General features: G+C 40.5%; 3 protein-coding genes across 4 annotated transcripts; all 3 read right to left on the bottom strand.

The window, feature by feature from the left end:
- Positions 1-7,623: 7,623 nt before the first annotated feature.
- Positions 7,624-13,406, bottom strand: RB195_002748 (uncharacterized protein; the record flags this gene model as incomplete). Of its 2 annotated transcripts, XM_064200138.1 has the most annotated exons (6): positions 7,624-7,797; positions 7,861-7,991; positions 8,158-8,232; positions 8,562-8,619; positions 12,856-13,198; positions 13,285-13,406. In XM_064200138.1, 6 exons carry the CDS (start codon positions 13,404-13,406, stop codon positions 7,624-7,626), a joined length of 903 nt encoding a protein of 300 aa, XP_064056019.1. The 2 variants fall into 2 exon arrangements, with proteins under 2 accessions (XP_064056019.1, XP_064056020.1); XM_064200139.1 differs by lacking the exon at positions 8,562-8,619 and having other exon boundaries at positions 8,146-8,232; positions 12,867-13,198.
- A 139-nt stretch (positions 13,407-13,545) lies between these two features.
- Positions 13,546-13,758, bottom strand: RB195_002747 (uncharacterized protein; the record flags this gene model as incomplete). Its single annotated transcript, XM_064200137.1, has 1 exon — positions 13,546-13,758. The coding sequence occupies one exon, from the start codon at positions 13,756-13,758 to the stop codon at positions 13,546-13,548; it is 213 nt and encodes a 70-aa protein (XP_064056018.1).
- RB195_002746 (uncharacterized protein) lies at positions 13,546-13,925 on the bottom strand (the record flags this gene model as incomplete). Its single annotated transcript, XM_064200136.1, has 2 exons — positions 13,546-13,862; positions 13,910-13,925. The coding sequence occupies 2 exons, from the start codon at positions 13,923-13,925 to the stop codon at positions 13,546-13,548; spliced, it is 333 nt and encodes a 110-aa protein (XP_064056017.1).
- Positions 13,926-19,909: the final 5,984 nt, after the last annotated feature.

The following is a 19,909-nucleotide window of genomic DNA, read 5'->3' as shown; positions in this document are numbered from 1 at the left end:
TTAACGACGCTAGACAAGAAAAAAAGAAACTTTCGAGAAAAAACTCCCAAGTGGGAACTAGAATAAAAGACTACCTCCCCTCCCCCTCCTCCTCCTAATTAATGTACAAATATTTTACGACTACGAATTGCGCTGTTACTATGAACTTGGGCTACTGAACGTGAAGGAGGAAACTAAAAAGCAAATAGGAAATATAGCACAATGGCTAATATTTGATGAAAAAAGGCGCTCGTGAAGGAGATTCCGCAAATCACTTTCGATTCGCTATCACTATGAAGGATGTAGAATGAATTTATCATAACTGGTCTGCTCCAACACCTCCATCCCGTCAACAATAGCGATCTTGCTCAGATTTAAACCAATTGGCACACAGAAACATCAAACAAGATATAGTGGACGGGATTGATCAATTCTTACGGAATATCCCCACACTTTCGACTTCAGAATAACTTGAGGTTCGTGGACGAATTCGAATGATAATGATTGCAGTGACGTGCAAGCCGGTGTTTCAAATTAGTGTTTTTATCCTTACAAATAAGTCTGATAGCAGTTTATCTTTCACGGAGTGAAGAAAAGCCTCGTTGACATAAGAACGGTGAAGAATCATCGATTGTGCAGTAGCACCCGAACCTCCTAGCCATTGCCCTAAACCGAACCCACAAAGACAGGACGAGTTAACAATGAAATTGGAACAGAGGAGACAGAATGTCCTGTCCTGTTTGGATAACGAGTTTAGTGCCGCTCTTTCCTCTCTCTCAGAACTTCAGTTATCTGTCGCAGGTCTTTTTCATTTAAGAATAATGTTTCAATAGGACGTAATTAGTGCATATTACAAGTTCGATAGACTATTTTGAGTGGTTTTGAAGATTCGAATATTGGGTACTAACAACCAAAACGCTCTTTACTAAAATCATAATTATGAAAGGTACCCGAATTTTAAGAATTTGAATCTAGAAATTTCAGAATAGCTACCTTCCCAAATAGAGAAATAGGTCTCCTTTTTCAAACGGCGTAGAATGTGTTAAATCGGAGTGATGCGACGCTTCTGCTGTGAACTGGTGCATTGAGTCCTCTCTACCGTAAAGCTCCTAGGACCCCTCTTCTTCTTTTTTTTACAGCTGTCCATTATTTGTGCATGAATAGGATTAAGCATTCTTAGCAAAGTCATTTCCCATTGGCATTATTGTTGGTTCTGCTCTTAGGGGACCTCTATGGTCATTGTTTTCAGTGATCGAATTTCTGTCCCATTTTCTGCGTACCATTAGCATCCTCCTAATCATCCTACCAAAGATATGCATTTTCAGCCAGTTTTCTACTTTTATCTCAGCCTCTCCTCAAAGGCTGATTTGTAGAGATTATATTTCTGCTCATTTTTTTGGGTCGCTGTGCATAGTTAAACTTTAACTAACTAAGACCATTCAGGAGACCTAAGAGCCAAAATAAACTGTACAGTTAGTGGAAGAAGACTTTTCTGATCTTTTCTGACTACATGATCCTATTCCATGCACTATTGCATGGAGTACTAATAATATTATTATAATATTAATATTAGTAATAATATTATTGCAGGAAATAATAGGAAATAGCGACGAATGGATTGATTCTGTGTAAGCTCTCGCAGAAGATCGAGAAGGTTGGGCAGAGCTGTGTTCAAGGACGGCACACCTCGGCGAAGATGCGGGTAATCGCGTCAGGCGATGACATCAGCCCGCCGATTAAGTAAGTAAGTAAGTATTATTGCAGGAATGAAAAAAGTAAAAAAGAGGTCCGTGGAGCTTTCTGATCCCAATATAACATTTATGTTTTCCGACAACCTCATGTTGCTTTGGTTTGCGACTTATGTGTTAAGAAAGAAATATCAAATCCAGCAATGAAGAAATAGAAAGAAAAATTCCGCAATTGAATCCAAAACAGTTGTAATAACCTCGGGTGATGAAAAACAATGTCCAAGGTGACTTTGAAGAAGTGTGCGCGTGTGGAATACGGACCAAGCAGGCAACATCAACAGTATGGTGTAGTTCCACGACGGCTGCACGTATGATGCATTAGGAACAGCATTTTTCCGTAAAAATGTAAGCTGTGCAATTGCTAAAACTGCTGAAATAAATGTGAGCAGAAAGTCCGCAAATGCACAATTGTCGCAGAAGTAGTCAGCAGACTTTCTCATAGCATTCTTGTCGATTCTAGGATAAACTGCTAGCTTCAATGTGATTTAGAGGAGTTGTAACGACCAGGGGCCGCGTATACGTGGTTGACTACGGTAAGTCACTCGCGCAGTTTTATGGCGGAAGTTACAAGGATATTGCAAAATGATGCTCTTGTCCAGAACGCTGCCAAAGTTTGACAGAAATAGGTCATATACCTAGAGATAGAATGAAATCTTTGGTAACAACACTTCTTTTCCTTACACTGAACTGCCGGACATTGGGGACCTGAAGTATTCGGGTCACTCAGCGCCGGTTCACTAACGCGGTGAGGTGCCAAGTCTACCAAGGCTATGGAACAGTGACAAATAGATGGATTCTGTGCCAGCTGTTGCTGAGTTCGAGAATATTTGGGCAGAGCTGTATTCAAGAACGAAACGCCTCGGCGAAGAAGCAGGCAACCGCGTCAAGCAATAATACCAGCCAGCCGATTGAGAGTTAACTGAGATGACAATTTGACAAGGACAGGATATAACGATGTACGTTCGAGAACATCCAAATCGCTGGTACTTCTCCAAATACAAAATCGCTAGTGCAGTTGAACAAGAAAGGGGACTGAAAACAAATAAGACGTTTGCAGGTTATGAGTCAAAAATAATAGATGTCTAAAAAGCCAAACCTTCAAAGTAAGAGTTTCTTAAGTTCTAAGAATAAGAGTTCTTTCAAAGTTCAAAGCATTATCGCTAACAGCAGCAAGACAACAACTCCAATACAAAATAGTCAGGATAAGGTTTCTTTTCCATCATCATAATTTTGTTGACATTTCACCAGAGATCTGACACCTTGCATAATTGCAGGGATATGCTGACATTCTGCGCTGCTTGACATTTCTCAACGCCGTTTTGTGCTGTATATAAGATTGCATCTGGCGAGAACTGTAGGAGGATGAAAATACCACTCTCCCCAGCGGCAAGCAGCTTCGTTGACAATAATACTATCTTCTGTACAGTATCCCATATTCGTCTAACAATAATCGAGTGCAGCTTGGTATCGAATTCAAGTATTCTATCAATTATTGAATTCGAATTCAGTTATTCTATCGTATAATAACCTTGGCAATAGAGTGGTATTGGTAGAACTTTACAATATATGTCGTGCCCGGCACGACTTTCCCAGCCAGCCGGCAGCAGTTCTCGCGCGCCGCGTGGGAAACATTGCCAATGGCAATGTATTACGGTAGCGCTCCCACGCGGCCGCCATATATAAGGGCTGGCACCGAGCAGTCGGGGTTCCAGTTTTTCTTTCGTCACTCTCCCGATCTCGGACCAGTCTATTATCCGCATTATTCGTGGTGCCGTGTTGCGTCGCGTTATATTCTGCCTCGTTCGATAGCCGCACCGCCACACCTCCGCAACAACCCTATCCCTGGCTGGCTGCCCACGGGGTCCGAACCGCAACCCTAATCCATCTGCCGCCGAGAACCACCTAACCATCTAGCCATGACTGGCCCCTTTATTGATCCACCTTATGTCGTGTATATTTGTGCGTGCCGTGTCGTGTATTGATGTCTTAAGGATAAACCCTATTTGTAAAACCCTTTCTACCGCATTGCACCCTAGGAAATATATTGGGGCGTGGGATCAAGGGGGCAGCCCTGAGGCCCCCAAAGGGAGAGTCGGGGCAGGGGGGAAGGGACCCTCGGATCGAGCCCGCAGGGCCATCCGGCGACTAGCCCAGCGCAGGGCCCCTCCGGATCCGGGCAGTCGGCCCTGGGTCCCCCCACCGATGCCTGCTGCTCCTATTCGGAGCGGACCCGGGGCACGACAATATACAATTTCTTAGAGAATTAGGAACCGCGTGGCCAGTGTTACCAATGTAAGGGCGAGCACAAGCACTGAACAATTTATAATAAGCATTGTGGAACATGGAATAGAATTATAAAAAAAGAAGAAAAAGGAGAGAAAGACTCAAAAAAAAATGAAATCAACACGGCCGAATTCCTGAGGAAAAAAGAATGTAATGAGATTTGCAAAATTATCAGTTACAGCCGTTTCAATGGTCTGGCAATGCGCAATTAGAATGGAGCAGGCGATAGTCCTATTGCGGGCTTATGCCCCACGCAAATCCACCACAAGTCAGATGGTTTTGAACAGCCGACTATAACAAGAGCACTAAGATCATCTTAACCTACAAAAACAACTATTCAAAGTTGCTATGAACCTTAAACAAAAGGGTTAGTGATTCCCAGAGTAGCGTGACGTACTTTCAAAATCTGGGAAACTGAGCTGCAGATTATTTGCACTTTCTGCTTACTCAGATTTTTTTCTCTTTCAAATTTTTTTCTTGACGGCGTAGTAAGGAAGACTTTATGCTATAATACTAATGCAGTACATTCGCTAAAAAAATGAGTGTCTGTTACATCCAGAACTTCAAAATGGGTGGGAAAAATAGTACAAGTGCACTTCAATTTCAAAATCTGATGAATGTAAGGTTTATTCACTCAATTGATTTTTATCAGGAGCATGGATGCAATAAGATGGAGCTGCACATTTCCAAAGTGAAGGTAAACACCTCCAATTCCAGACATGTTCAAGGAAATGGAACGGCGACCCATAACGTGACGTGCTTACACACATATGCATTTTATTCAGATAGTATAGAAAACATCTTGAAGTACGCGGATTAATTGCAGGAAAGCGTTAAAGAGGAAGAAAATTGCAACAGACATATGCAAATATGACGGCACCGAAACACGTTCTATGTTGGAGAAATTCGCGGGGAAAATTTCTTTTTACTACTTGCAATAACACACTTTTTCAAATAACTATGTTCTTCAAGAACCTAACAATATAGGGTATGGCACGTGGCCTAAAATTCCTCATTTCAAAGAGAAAAATCGCCCATGAAAAACGCAACTCTTCCTGAAAATAGGGATTAGCATCGTACCGTTGGGGTTCTCTTCCTAGGTGCCCTCTCTTATCGCATCTCTGATGGTGTGGTAGGGAGGATCGTAGTAGTTCGTGCTCCTCCTTTTCCACCCTACCCCTTATAGATTTTCTGATAGAGCATCGTCTCAGCATTCTTTTGATGCACAACACCTACCTATTCGATTTCACATAGCAGAAAGAAAAAGCAAAAAAAAAAGAAGCGCATTTCGATGTTTCCGGCGTTTTCTTTCAAATCCATTTTTTCCTCTTCTTCCGACCCCACAAGAGTGAAGGAGATCACACAATCCGCTCCAATTATCGCATCTGCGAGTAAAAGCCTTCCGCAAAGAAAAACAAATAACATCAACTCCCATGAGGTAGTTCAAGTCGACAGAAACATCATACAGGGTACAGCCGTTTCAACTTAATTCACTGACTACAACGTCCAGTCTAGCCAAACATATCACGAAATTGATGTAGTGTGGATACCCGATGGAAAACACGGAGTTCAGGGTGTAGACTGCGAGTACGAAGGTGGCCCGCTCAGTGCCTCCAGCCATCATGAAGGATGGCGCGGGAATTGCGTTCGATCGTATGTGGTAAGTAAAAACCCGCCACTCTTCTGCATGTGCCGCATCAGCGAGGTAGCGGTCGAGAATCAATAAGGGTTTCTCAGCAGCGTATTCAAGATGAACGAATGAAAAGGCCATTGGCGGAACCGGAATGTGCACAGTGGCGGCGCGTTTTAAGGTCGCTCGTAGGAATAAAACAGTTCCCACCCCGTTCCGTGAGACAATTGCGAAAAACTGAGCGTTGCCACGCTCACAATCTTGGTCTGCTCCTCGAACTCTATATTTTTCATCAGGGTTTCACACTACGTCAGTCTCGTGATGCGCTGCCTTTAAAGGCATCACCCCACGAATTTGGAGTGGTACAGATTTCCGGTGGAGTATTCGTGTACGGGATCGTAGATTACTGAGAGAAGGGTGATGCCGTCCATTTCTTCCTAATTGCCGTAGAAAACAGCCCGGAAGATACGGCTCCGAGCGTTCTTTTTTCCATAAGGAGTTCGATTGGAGCGCGCCAGCCTTGTGCACACGCGCATCGTCCAGGCCGTTTTTTACGGCAATTAGGAAGAAGTGGACGGAATCACACCCCTCTCCATAATCTACGATCCCGTGTACAGATACTTCACCTGAGATCCGCACCACCTCAGATTCGTGGTATGCTGCCTTTAACCGAATAGATTCAAGAAGCACGACTTGAAATAGGAACAATCGCTTCACTATGTAGATGTACGCTATTGGATCGCAGTGCGGCATTGTTTTTGAATTTTAACTTCAATGTTCAAAGCAACTGAATAGAAAAATGTCTGAAATGCATATCGCATCTTTTGAATGTACGCAATTTGATCGCGGTGCGCTTTCTGAACATCGAATTCGAAATAAACTAACATTTCGTCACGAAATGGCTGTAATAAGCAAAAGTAATTGTAAAAATAGCTGTAGTGAGCCAACATAAGTGTAAAAATGAGATGAAAGGCCTAAGGAAAGAGATGAAGTTGACGAAGACGAGGTGAAAATATCTTGATCAAGCATCCACGCAATAAGACCGGAAGTTGCAGCGATGCGCCCACTTAGTACATAGCAAAACATATGTCCGGTCTACAGCCATTCCCAGCAGTAGCCAGAATTACTCCTTGGCGGAAATAACGCTTACATCGCAGTAATAACCAGCTCACGATCAAGGAATAACGGCTAAAAGTAGTGTCGAAGCACATCCCTTTTCCTGTTATGGATAACCACGTCATAGACGAATTAAAGGCTAGAACTCAATAGACCTGTGATGCCATTTTTCTAACAGGGGCAGTAAAAATTAATAGCGGAAAAAGATACGTAAAAATTGCCGAGAAAAAGAAATGGGAATTTCCAGAGATCATAGATCTGTTCTCGGCGAGAACATAGATCTGTTCTCTCCCAAGAGAAGGGTGTTGGAGCGCATTTCAGTACGAATGCATCCATAAGCAGCATCCATAAGGTTCTGAAATTTGTTGTGGATGATGTTTTGCTTCTAAATAATTTTCTGCCAAAGTAAACCGTTCTAGAAGAATAAGTGAAAAGGTGCGAGTGTAGTTGGAAGGGATCAGTGGGCGGGACCAGGAATTGGGAGCTGTGAGTCCTCTTTTTGGATGACTTCAGATGAAGGTTACAATTATGACATTTGCAATAAATTTAACATCCGAACGCAGTTTTGGCAAAGCAATTTCAAGAAAACTTCGATTTTTAATCGATTTTCTTGAGCTGTAGCCAAGATTGGTATTGATCGTCTTTATTAAACAACAGCTAAAATCAATTTAAAAAATCAACTAAAGAAAATCAACTAAAAAACGTTTCAAACGTTTCAGCATGCCGAGACTCAAAGGCAGTCGAACATGGGCAATACTTCGATTTAGGTTCATTCATCGAGATTGGGCTTCAGGTGAGGTAGGTCACCAAAAGTCTGTGTTTTTTTAGGCCCGAAATATGTAGGGTTGTTGGGTTAGAGGAATGGCTTTATTGAAGGCTGTTTGATTCGGACCTTCCCATCGATGACGGATGGGATACTTGACCGAAATCAGCCGCCACAGTTTGTACAGGAGGTTCTCGCATTTGCATCACTTTCACAAAACCTTGAAAGGCGATTCCCTCAAAGATTGCATTTGAGACCGTGTCGTCTGCAAACTTTCCCTGCAAAGTGAGGCGAAGTGCTTAATAATCGCTGTCAGACGCTCCTCGACGATTTTGGCAAACTTCATTTCCCTTCCGTCTAAGGTTCCATGTTTCCGAGCCAGTTTTTGTGAACAACACGGCCAGAACTCCTTTGACATCTGCAGGTCGGGTTCGGTCTGCCCAGTTGCGTTGTCCGTAATGAACTCGACAAGCTTAACACGAAGTCATTGATTGCATTGCAGGATAATTTTCTCCTCCATTTTGGGCCCGCGACCTTTTCCCTCATCGTTTCAAGGTTTGTAAACGAAGAGTGAGTCGCAGAAAAGATCTTCTTTCGGTGGCTGTGTATGAATTCATGAAATGGACCCTTCGGATAACCGATTCTCTTGTTGATTCCAGGTTTCGAAATTCTATCTTCCATCACATCTTGTACATCTTCGCTTGAACACCTTCCTGAAAATTCAACACTTCGGACACGGTCACAGTTCCTTTCCATAAAGGATAAAGGATAAAGTTTCTGGCGTTAATCAATCCGCTTGGGATGCGCCCCCACGTTCACTTCAATTCAGAATCGTTTGAGGTTTACGAACGTGTATCTGGCCCATACAATGACTTGCGGTGGCTAGCCGATGTATCAAGTCAGTGCTTTTATCCTCCCAGACAAGTCTGGTACCAATTTATCGACCCCGGAGGGATGAAAGGCTTGGTGAGCACTAGCGCGGATTCGAACCTCCGATCGATCGTGCAGGAAGCGGAACCTCTAACCGCTACACCACACCCACCCCTTTCCTTTTCATAGTACTTAGATTCTTCCAGCTCCTCTTTCATCGTCGCAGATAACTGTAACCATGTCGAAAGCGACGTGAAATAAGAGTTCAAATGCAGAATTTGCCCTGCTCCTCTCTTGTATACTCACATTTTCGGATTTCCAAACAATTCTAAAGATGCTTTTCGTGTGACCTGTAGCTCGTTTCCGAGCAATTTCGAAAATTTTTGAAGTTTTTTTTTCAACGAATACTGCGTTCGGATTTGACCTGTACGATATGGCACTGTTTCGTGATCTGAATCCTTGCGGCTTTCCTTTCTGAGAACCTCCGATAAATAGCTTCCCCTGATTCAATAAACATTTCAATAACCGATTTATATTTCTTTCTAAAACCGACTTGATTAATATGTTGGATAGCCGTTGTTTAGTTTCCTTTCAACACATTCGTCCTCAGCATGTAAAGCAATGCCAGGCGAAGTCCCAGATGTTTCAAAAATCTCAAGAAAAAAAATGGGAAAATCGAAGTGAACCGATTCATTTCAACTACAAGTTTTCCAAAAACGATAGACAAGAACTTGTTTCATAGGCGGCTCAAGAATTTTCGTTTCAAAAGTCAGGAAAAAGAAAGGGAAAAGCAGGTAAGCAACCAAAAATGAATGCGAATAGACGAGTTTTGATCTAGGAGCAGATTGAATATCGAGGAGGATAAAGAACTCTATTTAGTAAATAATAATTATAATGATTAGTAATTTAGGCAAAGGGGAGCGTGCGTTCGTTGAGCTTACTGTCTGGATTTATAGAGAGAGTGCAAATTATTTGACGTATGCCACAAATCTATGTGACGGTACAATCTGCCGTTTATACACAAATGACTCATTTGCGCTTTGTTCGTTTGAATATCTCAAAGCTGTGCTACGCATAGGGATAGACAGAGGATAAAGTGCACGGCGTTCATAAATCCCTACGGGGAAGCGCTGACGCGTTTGCGTTTAATTCGGAACCGTTTGGGGATTATGAATGTGTGCAACCCTGCAATGATTTGCGGGGGCGAGCAGATGTGTCAAGTCAGTCTCTTTCTCACCTCCCAGACAACTCTTGCACCAGTTTATTAACCTTTGGGAGAAGAAAGGCTTGGTTGGCACTAAGGCTGTTTCGAACAACGATCGACCGTGCAGTCACGTCCTCTTACCGACTGTGCTTCACTCGCCAATATACACAGAGGAAGGGAAAGGAAATGCTGAACTGACTGCTACTCTGTCCGTGGTATGAGTAGACTATGGAAGAAACAACGAAATTGTAAATGCAGCTATCCCAACCTTCGAAAAACGAAAATTACTAGGACCATGACCAAAGGCAGCTAAACGTGAACGCTTTTCCCTTGTCCTTGATGATTGTCCTCATGAAAAGTCATTAAAAAGCTTTAGGGTGAAGATTTTCTGATTTTTTGAGTCCTTAGACTTGAAACCGGGAGGGTTCTAGCTCCTGATCACATCAAATTGATGGATATTCCTGAAGAAGATTACAGTTTTTCTGCGTTAAATATTAGAACAAAATACATCAGAACATGAAAAACGAAAACACGGGGAGTTTAACTGTTCGGGGGCTACGTAAAAGCGAAGAAGGCAAAGGCAGATAACGTCTGAAAATCAGATGTCCTTTTGCTTACAAAATTCCATTTTCTTCCTTCCTTATCCTTATCGTTGGACAAACTATTTCGTCGAAAGTCTTTTTTTTTAAAGATATTATGACAATGAAAAAATTGCATCACTGAAAGGTGATAACAACAAGATCTTGACAATTGGAAAACGTTCAGAGTACTACAAAATTTTAAAAAATAGTGAGAACAGTAAACCAGACTCTAAAGTTAGAAGAAGCACGATTGCATACAAATAAAGGTTCCTGAAAGTAAAAAATCGAAATTGTGCTCTCTTCCTGGTACAATAGAATAGCTATATAAAAAGAGGTACTTAGTAGTCTAGATTTGACTTCAATTCAGTCGAAGGATCATAGTGGTAGAAATTACCGACAAAGAAAAACATGCGTGAATAATGTACGGTCGGTAAATCAAGAGAAGATATGTATGAATCACTAACACTGTATGGAAGACTACTTTTTTCTTTTCTTTTTCTGAATTCTGAAAATGTTATCCAGGATGCACCGTACTTTGCACAAATTCCAAATAGGACTCTGCGCTACCAATGAGCAAGAGCAGGAATTGGAAGAATAGATATCGGAAGGAAGTCCAGTGCAAAGGAAGTGCAGAAATAGATATGGATAAGAAAAAGAATTATGTAATTTCATCTGCTTTTCAACATTTTCACCAACGTCGTTCTTTCACGTCACTAAAATGGGACGAAACTGATCTCATCATGCGTAGAGGCTCTAGAATGAGACAATTTTCGGAGCCAAAGCAGACATTTCACTGCTTAACGGCTCTTTCTGGGGTGTTTAGAGTTGGGGGAAATTGTTGTATGGGGGGAAATTTAGTTAAGCAGACCTATGAACGTATTGTTGGCATGAACGAATTTCTGATGCCTCAGTAACGTAAAGTCAGCTCGTCGCACTGGTTAAAGTGCATTGGTTGTGATAAGGAATATATCATCGAACCAAATGATTCTACCCGTTGCGAACTTCTTCGAAATAAATTTTCTGTTCCCTTCAAAAGAAAAAAAAATTCTAAGAAACCATGAGACAAATTATTAGTACTCTCATTTACCACCCTCGTAAAAGGACAATGAAATATAGAGCTCAAGCGAATATGGATATAACATGTTTGTAATAATATAATTCTGCAAAAAAAAGAAACTGATAGACCTTGAAAACAAATTATATTCTTGAAATCATCGCATATCTCTGCATACGATGACAGCTATCAGAAGTGTGGATTGATTTAACGATTGTTGGGGAGAGAAATGTAATGAATGAGGGATTCTTAGTTAAGAAAATGTAGGAAAATGGAAACAATCTGATAAGTGAAGTGAGAATGATTTTTTCAATGACAGATTCGATTGTGAAGAACGTAGTGTGTAAATGAGGGAATAATTCGAGAAATAAGTGAACATGTGAACGATGCATTAAATGAAATGAGTGAGCAGAGACGAGCGAATGTAGGGAACGTGAGACGATAAGTTTAATGCATCGATAAATTTGTTAACGAGGATATCGATGAGTCCGAGATAAACAAATGGATATAGTGAAGCCTAGAAAGAAAACCCTAAAGGATATTCTATTTCATATATCTATACATTATATTTCAATGCTTATTTATTGCAAGTATTTAATTTTATTTACTAAGCATTAGCTCTACCCATAAATACGGTAATATCCATAAATCTTACACTCCAATATATAGTGATGATCTATGAAAAATAATAGTAGTCTATTTATTTTCTTTCTCTCTGTAATTCTCTGACGTTAGATTTCTGTTGTTCTAATAACGCTTTCTTCCTCTCTTCCTCTTTTTTTTTAACAAATAAAGGTGAAAGGTTTAAATAAAGTTTCCTTTCTAAAAGCGTCAGCTCCACACTTGTATTATATTCAGCTTCGAACACTCCTTCGTTCCCAACATAATGTAGGCATGATTTGGAAGTATTACTCGAAGTATGGGTTTTCCACTTGTAAATTTAATTATAATTTAACTTATTTGTTATTTTTAAAGTTCTAAATCAACAATTGTTCGAAGTCTTATAGTACTTCTCTTCTAAAAAAAACATTCAGAATGATGCCTTACTGCATTACTTAACTTTCGCTTTTCATAAATGGTAGTGATTCGATAACTTTCGAAGAATCCCTTAAGAAAGGACAATAGTTTTCACAAATTAGAACGTGTATATATTAATAGTAGAGTGTAAAAAAACAATTAAACCAGTAATGCACATTTGTGCAGACATCGATGCCTGAGGACTACACACTAATGTGGGAATTCTAACGAATCGTTCCGTAGGATATCATTTTCATTGCAGGATACAGGTGAAAATTCCAATTGAAATTCTGTGAAATACAGAAATTCCTTGGAAGCCATGCTACGTTGTCGACACGTCAGTAGGTCCTCTTTTTGGCGAAACGTTTCTTAAATAATGTGTGTCATCTCCGATGCTTCCTTGATGAAGTAGCAGAGGAAATTGTTAATTTTTTTAATGTTTATTATCATTTGAAATATTAAGGTGTGGGCGAAGAGTGGTTATGCGATGTGAAATTACAATAATTTAGTATAACATATACATATACATATATCTTACTTGACTTAATCGGCTTGCTGATGTTATCTCCTGACGCGATTACCCGCCGAGGTGTGCTGTCCTTGAACACACCTCTGCCCAACCTTCTTGATCTTCTGCAAGAGCTTGTACAGAATCAATCCATTTGTCGCTATTCCATATTCTGCGAAACCTTACGTCTCGTCTGAACTGCCTATCCACGCCGAGTGCCCTCAGGTCCTCTTTCACCACCTCATTCCAGAACTTCCGTTTTCGGCCAGGTGTTTTCTTCCAGCTCGAACCCGGCAAACTCCTCAGAACTCGTTGAACAAGGCGATCTGCCTGTCTCCTTAGTATATGACCAAAGAAGCGAAGACGATTTACTTTAGCCACTTTCGATGGCGGTGCAAGATGTTGGTATCTTCCAGGTGTCATCGTCAGTATACCACATCTATTTCTGCGAAAAGATCTTCATTGTGGCATACCCTAAGCCAAAAGTAGCCAAGTAGCCGTCTAAGCAGCTTTCGTTCCGTGCAATCAAACCTCTCCATAACCGTTGATGGTGCTGCCCAAGTCTCTGATCCGTACATCATGGTGGGGCGAATTGCGCGAATAGGTAGACTCGCAGCTTGACTTCGTTGGTGATGGGGGTCGACCACAGGCATTTCGTTAAGGAGTTAAATGCAGAAGTGGCCTTAGCGCATCTTTGCTGAACATCTCTCTCGTAGCTGCCGTTGTTCTTCAGCGTACAGAACTCATCGCCGAGTTCTATCTGTTGTCCGTCCACCTGATTCCCGTTCGAGGTCACGAAAAGATCCACATCTGCTTGCATTTATCAGTGCGTAGACGTAGTCCATAGGCTGCAGCCAGCTTCGATACAAGGTTGGCAACATGTTGAAGTTTCGTACTGCTTTCCGCGAATATAACAACATCGTCGGCGTAGTCGAGATCAGTCAAAGGGCACCTTAAAGGTGCTAAGACAATGTCGGCAGGACACTGGTCGACTGCTCTTCGCATAGTGTCGTCGATGGCGAAATTGAACAAGAAGGATCCTGCCACTGCCCCTTGTCTTACTTCAGTTACCACTTCAAACGGTGTTGTACATCCGGCAGGTGTTTGAACTGCAGCAGTTGTTCATTGATTCATGTCATCAAGCAGGCGAACGAACTTTCCTGGTACTCCATCGGCGCGGAGCGCGTTGAGAAGACGGCCTCGGTGAGGAGAGTCGAACGCGGCTTCAAAGTTCAGAACGGAGGAAAAATGAACGATAACGAGTGGATGTCAAGACCGATGGAGTTTGAGAAGGCATGGGAGCACAGGAACCCGCGGAAAGCCTATGCTCTAATAAAACAGCATAGCAGCAAAATGAAAAGATTTTCTCCTATCCTCAACACTGCCAATGGAGTAGATGTCGGTGGAGCAACCCTTGCAATTTGGAGACATATACATATGCAAGAATATAACACATATGTAATCACTTGCCTTATTATGTTAACACTAGATTACCAGGAAAGCAAAAAGGGCGAAAATTACGGTATTTATAGCATTCAAAGCGCCAAAAATCATAAAAGAATAAATTTAGATGCGAAACAGTAACCTCCAACGGTACAAAGATCTGCATTTTTTTCACGCGAGCTTTGGAGATTATTTCACGATTTGAAGTCCTAGAAAAAGGTAAAAAGAATGTGAGAAGTGTTCGACAGCTAAGAATCAGTCAATCCAGTCTTGGATCTCGGAGAAGCAGTTGTGAAGCTAACCAGTATCTTAGCGGCATATCTATCGGCTCAATTAGTCTGGAACACTGTCACGGCCTCTCTTCATTGGAAATTTCTATTATTCGTCGGTTTTTAATATGTATGAAGAGAGATATTTTTTTACAGCACTCTGTGTTTCTATGTCAGACCTCGGGCCAAGGTGGAACTGGCGATTAAATGGTGACAAATTAACACCGTTCTCAGGTTAATAATGAGAACTGATTAATATTAACGCAACTAAAAAACACAGAGGCGATAGATCAATAAATTTATTATCAAAAGGTGGCGAGTGGCTAGCCGATGTCTCAAGTGTTGTAAGTAAGTAGTAAGTTTAGTACCAATTGATTGACCCGGATAGGTGAAAGGTTTGCTTGGAAGAGCAGTATCAAACCACTGATCGATCGTCCAGACACAGTGGAACCTCCTACCGACTGCGCTACATTCACCCAACCAAAGATGAAGATAGAATTAAATAACTAACAATTCTATAAGGCAGGACTAAGCTTTTAGCGACAAATAAAAACGAAATAAAAGAACTCTATTTTTCATTGAGAAATTTAGCGTGATGGCAAGCCACGAACGAAGTGGAGGCCATTCCAACCAGACCAAACCGGGATTTTGCCAACTACACTTGCTTCTGAACTTAACTACAAGCACAATCTACACCACATTCTACCGCATATTAGCAGGGAAAAAAGCCAATGGGAATAAAAAAAGATTTATAGAATAAAATGAGTGATGTGAAAGAAATTCCCCCTACCGTAGACATCGAAATAAAAAAAGCCAATGAAATCGAAGAAAAGAATCCAAGAAAGAAAAAAGAACCAAAGAAAAAGGAGAATTTTAGAATATGTCACTTTCTTTCCTTTTTCATTCTTTTCTTCTTGAGTGCACTATGAGTGAAAATTAATGCGTGTCCGAGGAGGTAGCAGAAAGAAAACACACAGAAATTCAAGTTGAATCTTCAACGTGAGCGTGATATCCATACATTAAATTAAGATACCCTTTAGTGATAGCACTAGAAGACTATTTCATCGAAAATAGTGCAGATTTCATGCCTGAGAATTAAGGCTTGATCTGGGATTTGTATAATGTGGGAAAAATTCTGGAATTTCCTTTAGTGTTGAAACCGCGAAAGTTAAATGAGCAAATTGGGATTTTTCTGGTTAGTGCACGCTCTGTGAGTAGTATTAGTATCTCACTGAACATTACCAGCCCTCGTCCCCACAAACAGTGCGTATTTTTTTGTGGCGGCTTGCCGTTAACTTTCCTATAAGGAATTTCATCTCCAGCTTCGGTGATTATTCACTAATCTAAATATAAAATGTGGTCATTAGGCTTAGCGAGAAAATTTCTGGTGCCACGATGATAAATGCAGTGATAACAATGACAATCTGTAAGATCGCGGTGATTCACTTTTGATTGGAGAACGTGATTGGAGCTTTATTAGTGGAGGGGGGGAACGGCCACTTTGTTCTCTTGTTTGGAATTATTGCGTAGTGCACTTAGAACGATGTCAGGGCATAAAAAGGAGAGAGAAGAAGTTCATTAGGGTATGCAGAGCATCAGAAACCTCGCACCATTTTTAGGTTTTTAACAAAGGCGAGATTGTCGAAACGTCAAGCAATAAATAAAGTTTCACTGAAACCTCAATGGCAAAACAAGAAAACATAAATCTAGTTCACAATGCCGAGGCTTCAGAGAGAGAGAGAGGACTGGGAGATTGTTTGGCAGTGAAGACACTTGTTCAGAAACTGCACTCCATAAATGATTTCGGGATTTTGCGAATACGTGACAAGGCATCGAGGTGGTATTGAACCAAAAAGAAAAAAACCATTGAAGTGCTGAACACACGAACACCTCTTCCTTCTATTACTTTTTCAAAATCTGTTCCAAGATGGGCTTAATCGATCGGACGATGATCGGTAAGCTCAAACCTGGAGCACAATATTCGGTACAGTCCACTTTTGAAAACATGCTAAATATGCTGTCAGCGGCATTTCATTGGAAATCTAAAAATAACTTGGAAGAGGTGAAAAAGCTAATATTAGGTTGAGCCTTTGGATTAAAAAAAGCTTTCGTTTTATTTTCCATACATTCCTTTAAGTTGATTGTGAAGATGCTGAGCTTCTCTGCCATCTCTCTCTTTGTTTGACATGGATTTTGTATTTACTTATAATATTACTTCAAATATTCAAAATTTACTCAAAGTAACTTCATTGAAGTCTGAAGTTTCGACCATTCGAGTGTCGACCTCACTCACCCCACTTGGTTGGTCTTTCAAGGTGAGACATCCCGAACGGAACTCGACAAACCAATTTGCAACCGTCCGATCGGTTATCAGTCCTTCACCGTACACACTGCATATTTTTTGAGCGCCGTAGTATTATCCTGCTTAAATTAACAATACATCACATCGCGTGAATGAATTTTCTGATTCCCATTTTTAAGGTGAACAAAAGAGCTAAAAGGTGAAATTAAAAAAATTAATTGAAATATAAACAAATAAGTAAAACAGAAATAAAAATAAAACTAATTGAACTTAGAATTAAAAAAAGTTACGTGCACAACACTAGACCGTTGTCTAAAGACTAACCGAAGTGCGGCATGCGTTGCAATAACAATAGGTACCATGTACCTGGGGCGGAAGTAGTTTATGGCTCAACCTAATATCTTCGAGCACTATTACTGAGAATGGTTCCTTACGAAGAACTTTTTTATTGACGGTGAGTATCAGTAACCATTCCCTATGCACTTATTTATATTTACTATACTTATATAACTATTTATATACATATTTAACTGAAAGTAATTTTAGTCTGTATTAAAGTTTCTATCCCATCCTGATCAGAAAAATGTGAACAAAGATGAACTGATGAAAAAAATCACAAGACGACTACGTCACGATCCGGTAAAGGTGGTGCCGATGTCGACGATCGGCTCAGTTCCCAACGCTTTCTACATTTACTTAGTAAGTATGAAACACGGACGAGGTCCATATTGCTGAAAAAGGGATATACGAGTCCGGCTAATAATTCAATGTTGTTTTTATACGGTGTTCAGCAACCGAATAAACGAAAAAAAAAGAAATCCAGTATAATTGTAACTAACACAAACTAACGCAGTGACGGCAACTCTAAGATGAAAATAAGTGGCAGAATTATGGTTGACACCGATTGCCAACAATAGTGACGTGCCTGAAAACTTGTTTTCATTCTTTGCTGCAATAACGTGGATTTATTTCCAGAGAACATAATTGCATGGAATGAGAGATCACCGTGTTCGTAGTCAACATAAGCGTTGAGGAAAATTTTAAAGGAGAGTTGCAAAGTCCCAGAAATGAAGCGGAGTTCATTTCAACACATCGTAGTCGGGAGAGATTTTCCGTAATCCGAGAAGGTTTTTAATGCAAAACCGGCGCCAGAGCTTTATTTCTTGCCTTGGGTCTCAAACCGTGTTAAAAGGAGTAGCGTGAAAATCGTCAATCTAGCCACGCACACATCTTAAATTCTGAAGTCGGCCACATGAAGGTTAAAATCCCAAACTTCTTTTTTGATAAATATCGAAGAACTGAAAATGTCTTGCCAGTAAAAAGGATTTTTATTGTCAAGTGGTAAATTTCAACATATTTCCCGCAGTTGATAACTTGTTGAGGTTGAGGCGAAATGATCCACCTTTTCAATTTAGCCTCTATCTTTTTTATTTTCTGACCTTCTTAATTTGTTGGCTTTGTAAATCGAAAAAGAATTGAAAAACTAAATGAGATTACCCAGAGATAAGTAGGTGCTATTCTTAGAGTTTTGTGAGGTAAGAAAATGACTTACATGCATCTGGACGAACTTTTCTGCCCATATATGAGAAGAATTCACGGGTTCTATAGAGTGTTCAAAAAATTCATTAAATTCACTGTTCCCATTAACTGCTGTTCAAGATACAGAAGAAGAGAGAGCTGCAGAATCCAAAATGATCCTTAGACGTCCAAATAAACATATAGATCACAGCTCTCTAAGAGAAATTTTAATATTTGGACCACAGTGGTGGAGAAAAAAATGCTTTTTTTTCAAAAAAAGAACTTTCTTGGAAAGATTCTATTTTTCTTATTTAACACTCAAAACAAGAAGGAAATTTCCTGTTCGCGGTGATGGTGTCAAGATTGACATCTTTAAATTCTTAGAGTTTTGTGAGGCATACCACGAATTCGACGCGCTGAGCGAACCCGCGTAGAGAAGCTACATAGAGATGTTGTTGTAGGTTTCCGGATCCGGGGTGATTCCGCTCATCTCTCCCTAGACGTCGGAAAGCGGCGTGTTCCTACGATATACGTTTGAACGCTCATCTGTACACACGATCCGGTCTCCTCAGCAGCCTATTCGTTGCTTTATTTGAATAGGCTGGTGAGGAGATTTCATAGATCCTCGACAGCTCGCACGTGAATGCGGCGCGTGCACAATGATGGCGCGCTGCAAATAAAATCGTCGTCAAAACTGCGCCTTAACGATTAGGTAGGAATGAGCGGAACTACCGGGGAACTTTTCTTGCGGATTTCCTCATCATGTCAGGCTCGTGGTAGGCTGCCTTTGAAGAGAATAAGTTTATAAATTGTTACGATTCTCCAGCCTCCTATACTTTCCACCCGAAATTTCCTGCTCTTTCCTATTTTTTGTTGTTGCACCGTAAGCTGCAACAGACAATTAGATTGACTGATCAAATTAGTTCTAGTTGAACTGATGACCAGTCAGTCAGATGAATACCCAAAATACGGATAATTTAATAAGTAAATGGATAAGCAGATGGCTAAATCAATGGAAAAGGAGCGATTAGTCAGTAAACCAATGAAAGCTTCAAAAGTCATAATACAAATAAATCCCCCGTTATTTTAGAAATTAATTTCTGCAGAGATGTGCTGTTAATTGATTAATGTAGTGTAAGGTTATTTTTTAACATTAAAATGCGGATTTTGTCTACGTCTTCATGTCACAGAAAATCTTTCATGAATTGAAAATTAGCATCAGTTCAGATTACAAGAAGAACATGTGTGCTTCCGATTGCAATCGCTAACACAATTTGTTCGAAAAAAAGGACCCAGCCACAGCAATACTGGGACCTTATGTCTGTGCTGTATGCAACTCAAACAAATGTTGATTATTTAAGGTTTTATTCTCTAGTGAAATCAGGAAACATATCTGAAATGAACTTTGCAACGGTTTATGGTTTTGTTCGCTGATGAAAAATTGTAATGAGCTGCAATAAGCTCTTCAGATGCTGAAATTGGTGGCTAACTATGGCTAACTTAAACATTAAGAGAATTTTTTTCTCGGAGGAACACATTAGGAACATACAAAAATTCTTTTAGGCCAGTAAAACAGTTCTCAAAATGTCTACAGTTTGCTTCCTGTTCGTTTTCTGTCTTCGAC

Source organism: Necator americanus, chromosome IV (genome assembly GCF_031761385.1).
Source record: "Necator americanus strain Aroian chromosome IV, whole genome shotgun sequence".
NCBI classification, from domain to species: domain Eukaryota; kingdom Metazoa; phylum Nematoda; class Chromadorea; order Rhabditida; family Ancylostomatidae; genus Necator; species Necator americanus.
The sequence above is the reverse complement of the archived record's forward strand: the minus strand, read 5'-3'. Positions and strand labels throughout refer to the sequence as shown.